This window comes from Meriones unguiculatus, chromosome 17 (genome assembly GCF_030254825.1).
Source record: "Meriones unguiculatus strain TT.TT164.6M chromosome 17, Bangor_MerUng_6.1, whole genome shotgun sequence".
NCBI lineage: Eukaryota > Metazoa > Chordata > Mammalia > Rodentia > Muridae > Meriones > Meriones unguiculatus.
The window spans coordinates 87,110,921-87,125,613 of NC_083364.1; the positions used below are offsets into that span (position 1 = coordinate 87,110,921).

General features: G+C 41.8%; 1 protein-coding gene across 4 annotated transcripts in view; it reads right to left on the minus strand.

Moving 5' to 3' along the window:
- Positions 1 to 14,693, minus strand: part of App (amyloid beta precursor protein) — a 226,599-nt gene that overhangs the window by 144,041 nt on the left and 67,865 nt on the right. For all 4 annotated transcript variants that reach the window (XM_021658341.2, XM_021658340.2, XM_021658343.2 and 1 more), the window contains exon 3: positions 5,936 to 6,065. In XM_021658341.2, coding sequence (XP_021514016.1) covers positions 5,936 to 6,065 — 130 coding nt within the window. The remainder of the gene's footprint in view (positions 1 to 5,935; positions 6,066 to 14,693) is intronic.

Genomic DNA, 14,693 nt, shown 5'->3' on the forward strand with positions numbered 1-14,693 from the left:
TGCAAGGGAACAAATGATGATGACTCAAGTAATGACCTACTCGTGTGATTTCTCCACTTCAGGTCTCTCCACTGTGGGAGATGATTCCATGCTTAAGCCTACTGCCTTCTATTCTCACCAACATTACAGCACAGCCTTAGCTGGTACCTGCATCAAGACAGACAGTGAGGTTCACATCTTGGGGAAGAAACAGAGGCGGTGGAATGCTTGAGAGTTGGGGCCTGGGGGAGGGTTGGGGAGGAGAGGTTGTTATTGGTGGGCTTGCCCTCAGAGAGAGTTGTGAGACACCCACCTCCCAGCTTCCTCCCCTTCTATTATTTTTTCATTCTGGCCATGAGTAATTATATTGCTCGGTCATGTAATCCCATCACCATGTTACCTCATCATAGGCCCAAAACAATGAGGGCAAACAGCTATGCACTGATCTAAACTTAAAGCCTTCTCCTTGTAAACTGACAGAAAGCTGCCGGAGAATATAGTTGACAAATCATTCATACTGAACTCTGAGTGTTTTAATAAAAGAACTTCTTGGTTTTTTTTTTTTCTGCTAAAACTAATACAAGCCCACACTTTAAAATTTGCTTTTTCTATACTTCCATCAGCACTATAGCTTTCCCAAACTCTGTGACAGGATCCTGAAGCCACACCAGGGCTAGGCTGGGGCTTTATAGCAGGCGATATATCAGTGTCATCTCTTCCTCAGAAGCCCCACTTCTGGGCTGTGCCCCACGCTTCTGCAGTCTACACATACTGCTCTCCAGACTGCTGCACAGCTGTTGCTTCTGGACTTTCTTTCTGTTAGGGATCAAAGCCAAAGCTGAAGACTCACAGGCAAAGAGAATTAGAGGAGGGACAGAGAGAAGAGGCCCTCTGGGCCATTATCATCAGGAAGGGCTGAAATTCATCAAGGGATATGCAAAAAACATAGCATTTAATGAGCTACTTGGTGACCATGACAAAAAAAGAGAAAAGAATTTATCTCCATTACGGAGAAAACTATCGAGAACTTTCCATGCCAATCACCTATGCTTGAACATTTCATAGCATTCTTCTCCCCACCCCCCTTGGAGACAGGATCTCACTTTGCATCCCCACCTGAGCTAGAATTCATTATGTAGACCAGGTTGGCCTAGACCTCAGAGAAATCTGCCTGCCTCTGCCTCCTGAGTGTTGGGGTTAAAGACCTGTGCCAACATACTTGGCCATAGCACCCACTGCTACTGACATTAAAATGCCTTTTAGGTTGGGTTTTAGACTCACTGTTATTGTCATGTAATTTCTTAAATTCTTAATGGTAGTTTTGGAAAATTATTTTAGAAGCCCACCAGCTCCTGCCCTGGGCAGCAGTATTTTATGAGTCAGGTGTAGTATCTTTATTAACCCAATTTCAATATTCTTGATAAAATTCTTACCTTCAAAAGAAGTAAAAAGTTATGTTTTAAGAAATACTCTGTGTATCTACCATAAGGAAGTACAGTACCTAATTCACCACATTGAAACTGAAAAATGTTACTTCCATGAAGTCTCTGTATTCCCACACTTAGATTTCGGGACACTTAAAGCACCCTCAGGTCTAAAACAAATGTTCTTCTGTCCTCTTGCCTACTTTCAAAGTTTGGTGACATTTATTTAACATTCCTAAATACGTTATTATTAACTGTTATGTTCAAAAAAACTAACAATAACAAAATCTGTCGAGCATAAGTTGAAAGAACAGCTGTGGTACAGTTATCTGTAAGATAACCAAATAGACAGGGCTTACCATAAAAAAGGCTGAGATGGCTGTAGATCATCCAGAGAAGCAGCCACCTAGACAAGGCAGGCTTGTTTTAAAACACTACTAAACTGTAAGATTCAAAATTTAGAGAATCGTAAGGTCATCACTACCTACACGTCTGGGCTATCTTCCTGAGCAACAAAGGCAGACTGACACATTGCCGAGAAGTTCCTCAGCTTCTAATTTCTCTTTTGAATTACGTTACTGACTTTGGCCTTGAAAAAGCAACAGTGATTTATCTCAGGCAACATATTGCACCACTGCTAGTCAAACACAAGGGCAGAAGTGTGCCAACCTCAATAGTGGATCCATTACACCTTGAAGAGAGAGAAGTCATTCAAATGGAAAGGGTTTGAAACAACAACAACAGCATATCCCTGAGTGATAATAAATGATGTGCTTTGAATTCCACATCCGGTATGTGATAAGATGTTTATGAAATCAAGTCAGATCATATACTCTGGTTCTGGAAGTATCAAAATTAAAAAGTAAAACCAGAAAACCAGCATGCTCCCCAGGGAAGAAAGCTATGCATTCCATGGAAGAAAAGTGCCAAAAGCAACATGATACAGTTCCCCATCTCACAAGCAATTAAAGATATTTCAGAGCAAAGTAACTCCAAGGCAAACACAGCATGTAGAGAGAACTCAGCTAGTGCCATTCTGACTCTTTCATCTGAGACAGAGGTCAGGAGGCTGCATGCCAGGAATGACAGGCGTTTTTCTCAAGATTTGTTTTGAATGTTTTGAATTTCAATATGGCAATGTCTAAAACAATCTTACTCTTGTTTTTAGGTCATGTCTTTGTGAGAATTAACATTAGTAAAACTCTCCTTTGTCTAAAATATATATTTGGATACACTCAGAGGTGTCAGGAGTTTCTTAGATTAACACAAAACAATAATTCTTTGTTTCAGAAGCAAGTTACAAAAAAGAATGTTACTGATTACCTCTGTAATTATCAGAAAACTTTGGCACTCCAATTTGTCTTATACCAAAGGTGGGAGTTGCCACCTTTATTAACATAATATCTGTTGTGGAATTTTAATATTTATTGTCTCAAATTCACAGCCTGGATTGTTGTTCTAATTTGTTTGTTTTTGGTGGGGGTGGAGTTGGGGAGATTTGAGACAGGGTTTCCCTGTGTAGCCCTGGATGTCTTAGAACTCACACTGTAGAGCAAGCTCCACTTGAACTCAGAGATCTGCCTGCTTCTGCCTCCTGAGTGCTGGGATTAAGGGCATGCACCACCACTGCCCGGCCTAATACTATTTTTAAAAGTAAGTCATAAGGAACACCGATAATGAGAAATCAAGAAATGGTGGGCTCTGGTCATAATCTGACCATATTGACTTATTTCAAGAAATTCAACCACTCTGTCAACTGACATTTATACTCATGAAGGAAGACCAAAGTCAACCTCACAGTGTAACAATTCCAATCGATGCCCTACGCAATTATTAATGACATGACACCAAGATGAAGGAGAGATGAAGAAGCCAGGGGAAAGGGGTGAGAAGGAATATTGAAATTAAGGTTAAGAGTTGCGACTTAGAATATTCATGCAATCAATACATACATGAGTTATGTACAATCTTTAATTCCTTTTCTCAAAATTCAAGATACACCATCCATACACAATAGCATATTTTATATGCCTTGTGTAGCATATTTGCCACTTCCAAGAAATAGATAATGCCCACATTGCTTAATTCTAATCTAAACTCATTGGCAAAGCAAGAGACAAGTGTGTGCTGCCAGTCAACTAACAGTCTATTTCAGGTCCAATGAGAAAAGACCAGGGATTTATAAGATGAGAAACACAATAAAAGATTCAAACAGGCCAAATGCCTACTGGGAGTATCTAATGATTATCTAGTCTATTAGCAGTCAGGAACAGTTAGTGTCAGAGCTCTCATTTCATATCAGATGCTGAACCAGACCTGGGAAATTGCCTAAGCATGTCACAAGTAGCCCGCCTCCTTGAATTATGTACTTGAACATCAAAGGAGCTCAGAATCTACTCAAAAGATAAAAGAGAAATCTGGTCCTTGCTGAAGACAGAGGCAACAGGGAATTCAGTCTTCCTCGTTTTTTCACATGATCTCTTAGAAAATTTTGTGTCACCTCTTCATGTTCCCTTATCTCTGACCTGCACATCTCTATAAACCCCAACCAGTGAAATGGTTCTAAAATAGTTAAAGGTAAAAGCGAGGACAGATCACTGTCATTATTAACTGGTGTTTGCTAGATGAAACTAGTATTAAAAAACAAATTAGTGAGACTGTTTCCCTAAATGACAGAAGTTTATCACAATGAAAACTAAAATTTTCATAGTTCCTGGGTCACCATGGTATAAAATCTGGGTTCTTGCTGCAGCTTTATAGTATGATCTGAACATTATTTACTTTATATTTCATATTAAATATTTACTTCTCAACCACACAATAAAGAGCTTTATAAGGCATTAAAGGAATAAGAAAAAGTAAGAAAATGCTCAGACCATCAAGTGGTTAAGAATGTGTTTCAAAATTGTCTTCAAAGTTTATTCACTGAATTAAAAAAACGCAAATGAGATCTTTATTCTAAGGTTCATTTTTTTTCTGTTGATTTCTCAAATTATATACACAAATAAACATTGGGGAGGGGTACATTTGATTACAATTGCCCCTGAAGGCTGGAAGAGGGCGTCAGATCTCCAGGAACTAGAGTTATAAGTAGTTGTGTGTCACCTGAGTTGGGCAATCAGTCCAATAAGTAGGAAGTGAACTCAGGTCCTTCCAAAGAGCAGTAAGTACTCTTAACTGCAGAGTCATCCAATCAGCCTCTAGTATGCTTGTATGGGATCCATTGCTAAACAAATACTATACAAATCCTAAACTCTCTTTTAAGTTTGTTTTAGAGCCCTTGTTGCTAAAGTGTACGGACTCAAACTTACTTCCTTGTACTGGGAGGGGAGAAAGGAGTTTCTAAAAATGATTCCTTTTAGACTTTATAAGAAGTCATCAGTATTTATCTACAGCTTCCATATAAAGATGTCTACCCTCACTTAAAACCTTCTTATTAACCCATTGCAATGGGAAACACATAGATGAAATTTGTCAAATCAAATAGGGCTACTGACGCCAGGCTTCTTCACATGAAAACCAGCTAGGAAGAGTGACAGTGTTGAAAATGCACTTAGGATGGCTCTTCCAAAATAAAGATGACTTAATTTTAAAGAAAAAAAAATGAAAGTGAGATTTGCAGTCAATAAAAGATTCTGGGCCTTTGTGATCACAGTTTCCTCCAGTTTGATCTGAGTAAGTAGGAAACAACACAATCAGACATACTTCCTGACCATTTACAACTTAAGGGATGCTCTGGGAAAGGGCTGTTTAATGAATCAGCAAGAGTGTGGAATCTCACATTATATTCTTTCTTCTGCGAAATCCTGGGAAGAAATATACAAGGCCCGCCATTTGTAAAACTGGACAGTGTAAATGAGAATCACTGGGAAGACTCTGTGGCTTTACCACCATACTTTTTTTTACTCAGCAGACCCAGGACTGGCCAGGGGACTTAGAATTTTCATGATCAACCTGGGGAAAGTTATTCTGAGGAAGAGAGCTAAGAAATGCTGTTCTTATATTAAAAGAATGTGGGGCAGTGCTGCACCATCCAAAACATAGTAAAACGTAGTCTCTTGGTATTCATGGGGGAGAGGGTCTTTCATGCATTGTGGACACTAAAATCCCAAGTCTCACAGAATTTAAGTCTTACCTATAACCTACAAATAACCCCTTACATACTTTAACTATAACTTACATACTTTAACTATAACTATAAACCCTAGGGGCTTGAGATATAGTCATAGCAGAATGCTGGAAGTCCTGTGTTCATCCGCAAGCACCACAATAAATAATAAAGAAACGAATCAATCACCTCTCCTTACTTATAATACCCAATGCAATATAAGCAATACATAAATACAGCTACAGGGCTGTTTGGGGTTTGCTTTTCAATTATTTTCCACCCATGTTCAGGTGAATCTGCAGGTTTGAAACGCACAGATATAGAGCCAACAAGAAAAGTGGTGGCAACATGGTGAAGGAGCGGGACACCCATATGACCTCATTAAAGCACCCTCCCATCAGCACCAGCTGTGGGCCTCGCTCACCTAAGCAGCGGTAGGGAATCACGATGTGAGTGTGGGTCTTGCACTGCTTGCGGCCCCGCTTGCACCAGTTCTGTATGGTCACTGGCTGGTTGGCTTCCACCACATTTGTGATCTGCAGTTCAGGATAGACCTGGGGAGCACAGAAGAAGAGGCAGTCGTTACTCTTGGCAAAGCCTGACACTCTCACAGACCTACTGAACCCCCACTGTCACTCAAAGGTCCCATTATTCTCTGAGAGCCAAGCTGCTCTGCTTCTTTCCAAGCAAGATTAGTACACAGAAAAAGGCTTGAGTGGCAGTGCCTATCCCACTCAAAGGCACCTTGCTTAACTGTCCATTCAGACAGTGTCCAGGGAAGACAGAACAAAATCGTGGAAGAGCAGAGACTCTTGAAAGCATGACATCATTCTCTATGCAAAATATACAGACTATTGAAGACCACAGCTTGTAGTGTTCTAAAGGAAAGCTGCAATTGATACACTTGAGGTAATCATCTTTACTTGAATTCAACCCACTCCTATCTGACAAATACAAATATTTTAGGCACGTAGCCAGTTTCCTCATGAAAATCAGCCTCTGTCCTCAAAGTAGTTTACATAAAAATATTTTATTAAGAGAGTCTTCAAGAGGGCCATTTAAAGAGCAGCACTCATGAATTCTTCTCCTTCAGTAACAAACTACTTATCTCTTTCTGTGATGACTGTTCTTCGTGAATCACGTTACTCACTGAGCACTCGGAATGAAATGTCAGACTCAATCAACTCAAATGTATTTGCGAAGTTTCAAGGCACTTCTATGTAATACTAATGGGTAGAGATTTGAAAGAAAAATAGTAACATAAAATATGCCTCTAAAGTGAGCTGTTTTCGCCAGTTAGATAACAATAGAAATAGCTTACTAAAAGCTTTAAAGAAGCAGATGGCTCTACTGGAGGCTGTGAAATCTAAGAGATGAAGGTGAGAACGCAAAGGGAATTGTACACAGTCAAGAGCTTGTAAAGACAATGGAATTCCAATCCTGGAATGCTTAAAGAGTTTGGTGTGGACACACCAGAGAAAGTGAGCCAGGAAGACCAACGCTTGGGAGAGATTGGGATTAAAGTTACAAATCTGAGAAAGTCTCAGTTATTGTTAACTGCAAAAAACAGAAATACGGCCAGAGAAAGCCACTGCCACCGGGGGAATGAATAGCAGAGGGATTGCTGACTCCTCTCCATCACGTACAACTTACAGAAGCACTGGAACAGAGGACAGAAAGCCAGAAGCAGAAGATGTTGAAGACTGAGGGTGTGTGCCATGGGAACAGTAGGGTTCGGGGACAGCTCCTTCCATATAAAACAATGGTGACCTAGACTGAAAGCAGTATAGTTCACAGATAGGTTTGAGGGTTCTCTGGGGATGAGCAGCTTGGAAGTGGAAATGCAAAAGAACAGACACATCCCCAGCTTGTGAGCACAAAGCTGACCAATGGCCAAGAGAATCCAGGTACCTGAGCAAGAGGATCATGCACACCTTTGAGTTTTGGACACTGAATGCTTTGTTTATGATTGTCAGAGTGACCCTGTCTCTATTTAAAATGTTCATGTCTTGTTCGTTGTGATTTTTTAATTATTTTTTATTTTTTATTATTAATTACACTCTATTTACTTTGTATCCCCCCATAAGCCCCTCCCTCCTCCCCTCCCGATCCTACCCTTCCTCCCCCTTATTCACACATGCCCCTCCCCAAGTCCACTGATAGGGAAGGTCCTCTTTTCCTTCCTTCTGATCTTAGTTTATCAGATCACATCAGGAGTGGCTGAATTGTCATCTTCTGTGGCCTGGTAAGGCTGCTCCTCCCTCAGGGGGAGGTGATCCAAGAACAGGCCAGTCAGATTATGTCAGAGGCAGTCCCTCTTCCCATTACTATGTAACCCACTTGGACACTGAACTGCCATGGGCTACATCTGTGCAGGGGTTCTAGGTTATCTCCATGAATAGTCCTTGGTCGGAGTATGAGTCTCTGGGAAGACCCCTGTGTTCAAATTTTCTTGTTCTGTTGCTCTCTTTGTGGAGACCTTGTCCTCTCCAGCTCTTACTATTTCCCACTTCTTACATAAAATTCCATTCACTCTGCCCAACAGCTGGCCATAAGTCTCAGCATCTGTTTTGATAGTCTGCCGGGCAGAGGCTTTCAGAGGCCCTCTGTGGCAGGTTCCTAGGTTGTTTCCTGTTTTCTTCTTCTTCTGATGTCCAACCTCTTTGCCTTTCAGGATGGGGATTGAGCATTTTAGTTGGGGTCCTCTCTCTTGCTTAGTTTCTTTAGATGTACAGTTTTTAGTAGCTTTATCCTATGTTATATGTCTATCTGAGTGAACATTTTTATCTTCTTGAAATATTATAAAACAGTATTACTTATGTCTTGGTCACCTCACCTTAGCTCATGTGCCCCCCCTCCCGGAAAAAAACGGGAAGAATAGAAAGAAATAAAAAAAAATTAATTGGTGAGAATGGATAGTTTAGAAACTACATTCTAGAAATATTTAGTATCGTCTCTCCCCAAATGAGCCCTCTAGCTATGAAAATACACAAAAGAAACTTAAATGCCTACCATGAAGTGACAGAAGCCAGCCTATAAATCTTGCATACTGTTTGACTTCCATCACATGCCAACCTAGAAGAGACAACTCCATAGGTCCAGCATCAGTGTTTGGGTAAAGCGTTCGCGACACATGCATAAGGACCCGAGCCAAATCCCCAGTACCTAGGCTTAGAGTACATTCGGAATTATAGAGCTAGGAAGGTAGAAATGGCCAGATCCCTGGGACTCACTGAGCAACTGGGTTTGCCTGATCTGTGAGTCCCAAGCCTGAGAGCTTATCACACAAAACAAGGCAATAAGGACGGAGGTTTAGAGAAGTTCTTCTTGCAGAGGAGCTGGGTTTGATTACCAACACCATCCTTAACTCCAGTTTCATGGGATCCAATACCCTCTTGGGATCTCTGTGGGTACCAGACACATACATGGTCCATATACGTATAGACAAAACATTCTTACACATAAAACGAAATAAATAAATATTACAAAAATAAAAAAGGATGACTCTTGAAAGACAGAACTCAAAGTTTGTCTCCACACTTGCACATAACCCTGTACATACACGCAAACACACAACCTTTGCTGATACCTGTCACATTCAGATGTGCACACACACACACACACACACACACACACACACACACAGCAGACAGGTGCCCTTCAGAGTTTAGGAGAGGTAAACAGAGCACAGAGAGTTAATAATCAGACTATGAAATTATTACTATTTCCATATGTCCAGACCCAAAGAAGGTAATCACCAAGCGTGAGCCCTAATACAAACTATAGACTGTGGGTGAGGACCTCTCACAGCTGTACCATTTCGGTATGGTGTGCTGATGACGAGAAAATCCTGAATATCACTCTCTCTTCCTCTCTGTTTTCTGGTAAATGCATAACTTCTCTTTAAAAAAATGTATATTTAAATAATAAGAAATAATTCATCCATCAGAATAATCATGTGGGCCAAAGAAAGGGTGGAGAGGTTATGTGGGAAGATCACACACACAAGTACATGAGTCAGGACCAGTCAGATGGTTCAGTGGACAAAGGCACCTGCTGGCCCAAGTTTAATCTTCAGTACCCACATGGTGGCACCTGTGAACCCACACACATTCGCACACGTGCACAGACAACAGGTAATAAAAACAGGATAGGAAGCTTTCATCTGCAAGTCAGAACCCTGAGCTGGTGTTAAGAAGGTTCTTCAAACACAGCCAGCAGTTTAGCTACAAAGGGCACAGCCATCTTTGCTTCATTTTATTTTGTGCTTAAGTATCTTTAACACTTCAGTGCATGCATTTCAAGGCCCAGACAACGCTCTCCTTGCAAATGCCACTAAAAATTTAAAAGCCCCATAGCTTTATTCTATATAACGAAAGGCGAGTTGCTTTATGTACAGAAATATAATTCTCCCACCTTTCCTTGTTTATTAGACCACAAACGAACAGCACTCATGAGTCATAAACTCGATGGCATGAGAGTTCGCCCTGGGGGACATGTCTTTATGTGCAGTAAAGTGTGAGTTACTGCGTTTTTCTAAAGAGATTCCAGCTGGCGCTTCAGAAATGCTACCCCACTGAGAAGCTTCATAGACGTCAGTTTTCTGCAAATGCCTCTAACAGACAGCCGCGGCACATCGCCTTCTTCTCCATTAAAACCAACAAATTGTGTTTACTAACCGACGGGTAGAAGGGGCCTTCTTGCTTTCACTGCTCGCACACCATCATCAGATTCCTAGGCTAATATCCGGTGCAGCAGACCAGTAAATTATTCAACTCCCAGTGTCTAAGCAGGAAGAGTTGCACACTGACAAACTGACACTCCCACTCGAGAGCACCAGAGCTCTGAATGGTGATCAGCCAGACAATTAATTTCCAATTCCATCCACAAAATCTAGGACACCCGTGTGACCCCCTGGGCATCTCTACCTCCCTCCATCTCCCTAACGGCAGTGTTCACAGGCAGGAAGATATGGAGATCATAAAATCTGAATCACATAATCAATAAGATAGATGCAGTGACTTCAGTCTGACTCAGTCACTTCTACTCAGAGATGAAGAATTATTAATAACTAACACACACAGTGAAACACCTATGTTTTTAAAAATTAAAAAAAAAAAATCTGAACACTCACTTAAGTAGCTCCGGGAGAATTGTACTGAGACAATGGTGCATATTTTGTTTACATATGAGGTTGTATAACTCAGTCTTAGTCAAGAATAAAAATTAAAAGATCTGGGTGTGGTGGAACATGCCTTACATCTCAGCACTTGGTGGGCAGAGGCAGGAGGAGCTCTGTGAGTTTGAGGGTAAGCCTGGCTTACACAGCGAGTCAACCAGGAATACACAGAAAGACCCTGTCTCAAAAAACAAAACAAAATTAAATGATTACAATACATAAATGACCTTGTAAGAATAAGTCTACTTTTTATCATATTTAAGTGCAAAAAACAGCTCAATATTTAATATTTTCTTGTGGCACAGTAAATTTTTATGAAGGAAGTAAAGATGGCATGGTTCTTGTGTGTGTGTGTTTGTGTGTGTATGTGTGAGTGTTTAGGTACGCATGTATGGATACAGCCCTATATCTGCTGGCATATGCCTGCCATGGCATGTGTGTAGAGGCTAGAGAATAACTTCGGGATCAGTCTTCAGTTTCCACATATTTTGAATGAAATTTGCATGCACTTTACACACAAAGTATGCATTGACGTATGCATGACGTCAGGCTGGGGGTTGGGTAGGAAGAGGCTTTAGCAGGTAAGAAGAGCACTTGCATCTTACAGGAGACCCAGGTTCAGTTCACAGAATCAACATGGTGGCTGGAAACCACCTGCAGCACCAGTTCCAGGGGATCCAATGCTCTCTTCTGACCTGACGTCACTGAACACACATGGTGTACACACTTACATGCAGACAAAACATCCACCACATAAAATAAAATACTTAAAAAAAAAAAAACCTTAAATACAAGTCTTTGAAAGACCATATTTCCTGATCCTTAAAGCAAGGCCAAACCTAGGCCAGGGTCAGCTACTTGAGAAGTCAACTGTGCCCAATTCCTACTGCTCCTAAACCCAAGCACACCCTCACCTACCATCCCTCACACCACGCTGCAAATGCCCTCCTGCCCTGCCCCGTCTGATACATGTGGATGCTCTACAGTCGTCATCGGTGTGCCTGGTGCACTTGATACGTACACACCCACTAGTGCTGCCTCAACAGACTCTGTTTGGTACAGCCGCCCTGTGATGTGGGCATTCACTCTCAAGGCTGCACATCAGTTCCCGTGTGGTGGAGGACATTTGGCAACCGTAGTTTACCTCCACAGCTCCGTCTCTATAGCTACTTGGTGCCAGACCAAAGCAAAATGTAAGTGTATTGTCTCTCGTCAGAGTTGTGACTATATGCAGGGCCTCAGTGGGTGACAAGGATACTTGGCTGGGCATTAGGGTAAGCCAGAGCACGCAGAGGTGAGTAAACCGGTCATCTGGATAATGATGCTAAGCCAGGGAAGGAAAATAGGAAGAGGTCCAGAGAGAGAAGCTGCCAGCAGAGTGAGGATCAGAGGAGCTCTTAAGCCTCTGAAATGCAAAGCAAGTGCATTTAGAGTCTAAGAAATACCCCTTTTCAATATACCTCTTTCATATGTAACAGAGAACTAGCTTTATGTTCCTTAGAGATATAGAAACTAAGGAAACTAAGCAAACTTCATTTGCTGGTTCGACTAATGCCCATCCGTGAAGCATTTTGTTTCCTTAGCCAGACCACTTCATCCCATGGCTGTTATCACTGACAACACCGGGCAATTGGCCACACTCTCCCTCTCCCTCCGAAGCTCCTGTCCTGCTGCAACATACGCTCCACAAGGCAGGAGTAATGTGGGATTCTTTGAGTCCCTCCACACTATGCCAGCACAGTAAATGTCTGACAAATATTTAAGGTTATTCCTGGTTAAGGTCTGATACTATTCACTATGGAAACATTTTCCTCTCGTTGGGCAATCAGACACCTCTCTCCTAACCACAATTCTATAAACAGTTACTTGGTTGTGAGCTTTTGAGAAAAATAACCTCCCTGTATTATTCTTGTAAGCAGAGGGAGTAGATTATACATCTAACAACATCTTGGGTCAAAACAGACTAACACTAATAATACATGGCTGAAGACAAACTGTTAGAAGAATTAAAACCAGGGTTTAAGAAAAAAAGGCAACTGTTGGGCAGAGTGAATGGAATTTTATGTAAGAAGTGGGAAATAGTAAGAGCTGGAGAGGACAAGGTCTCCACAAAGAGAGCAACAGAACAAGAAAATTTGAACACAGGGAACTTCCCAGAGACTCATACTCCAACCAAGTGGGTTACATAGTAATGGGAGGAGGGACTGCCTCTGACATAATCTGACTGGCCTACTCTTGGATCACCTCCCCCTGGGGGGGAGCAGCCTTACCAGGCCATAGTAGAGGACAATGCAGCCACTTTTGATGTGAACTGATAACTAAGATCAGAAAGGAGAGGAGAACCTCCCCTATCAGTGGACTTGGAGAGTGGCATGCATGCAGAAAGAGGAGGGAGGGTGGGATCGGGAGGGGAGGAGGGAGGGGCCTATGGGGGGATACAAAATGAATAAAGTGTAATTAATAAAAAATTAAAAAAAAAGAAAAAAGGCCTACTTAGCCATGCCACATCTTTAAAGGTTTAAGTGTTAGTACATGAAATTATTTTAAGAGAACTGCAAAAATTCCAAATGCCAAAAGCCAGAAAAGTGTTGGCATGGAAACCATCTTGGGTCCCTATTAAATGATGATATTGGTAGCTGGGTGGCGGTGGTGCACACCTTTAATCCCAGTGCTCAAGGGGAGGAGGCAGGTGGATACTTGTCCTGTGATAATTCAGGCCATTTTTGTTTACAGGTCAGTAAACGGCATGAGCAACCTCATTTACAGTGACTTGCAGAACTGATGTGGTCCCTGAGGTTGAACTGTATCTCATTTACATAAAATGAAAGCCATCTATGGAAAAGATACAGAGGTGGCCTTGTCATGATATATTTCCATCATTTGAAATGAACCAATTCAGCTTTTGAAAAAACATATTCAAGGAAAAAAAATGTGTATGATAATAAAGGGTTTCCCAAATGCCAGACATCGCTGCAAACATTTCCTGGGCAAGCACATCATATGGTTCTTAGGAGTAAGGGCCTCACATCACAGAGGAGGAAATCAGGGCATTAACAGCTAAACACACAGAGATCGTATTAACAGCACGTTTTCAGTCGCTTAAACTTCGGAGTGTAAGCCTAGACAGGGTATGTGGAAGAGAACACATTTCTGTTTCTGATTCAAATGACACACTTTTAAAGTTTCTAAAACCTGATGAAAAATGGGATCTTAAAGTGTTTTCTACATCAATTCTGCTAATGAGAAGGGGATATAGAAAACAGAACATCTCATTTAGTTGAGAAAGAGAAATGAACGCTGAAAAGCGGTCTCTGCTTGCAACTTAATGAGGTGCTGAGAGGCAACCCGCAGCTGATGAAACACGTCTGCAATGCCGGGGAGGGGAGCTGGCCTGCGTTTTCACAAGGATGCCTTCTATGAGGCAGGAGGCAAAACGCTGCAGGGCGAGAGGGTGCTTCCCAACAATTTGGCCCCATTCTGCTCCTGACACTGAATATTAATATGCCGTTATATCCACACATTTGCACTTGGTTCTGCAAAATGTGAAGGGGCCTCCTTTGGCTGACGAGTTGTTGCCTTTCCAAAGCGCTTAGTTAAAGCGAATAGAGAGGGTCAAACATGTAAGGCAGGACAGAGACACAAAAACAAAAACAGATGAGTACACACATTGCCTAGTACATCTGTCAATTTTCTCCGTTAGTTCTTACTGTCGACATGACACTATGGGGAGACACTAGGGAACAAGGAGACTCAGGGGCAGGACTGCCCACATCTGACTGGCCTATGGTCATGTCTGCTGAGAACTGTCTTGACCATTGATTGATAAGTGTGGTACAAGCGCAGGTAGGAAGGAGGTCCTGGGTTGTATAATAAAGCTGACTGAGCACTAGCCAGGGCGAGCAAGCTAGTGAACAGTGATAGTCCACGGTTCCTGCTTCAGTTCCTACAGGAATTCCTGCCCTGACTTCCCTCAGTGATGTAGTGTGAGCTGGAGGTGTAACAT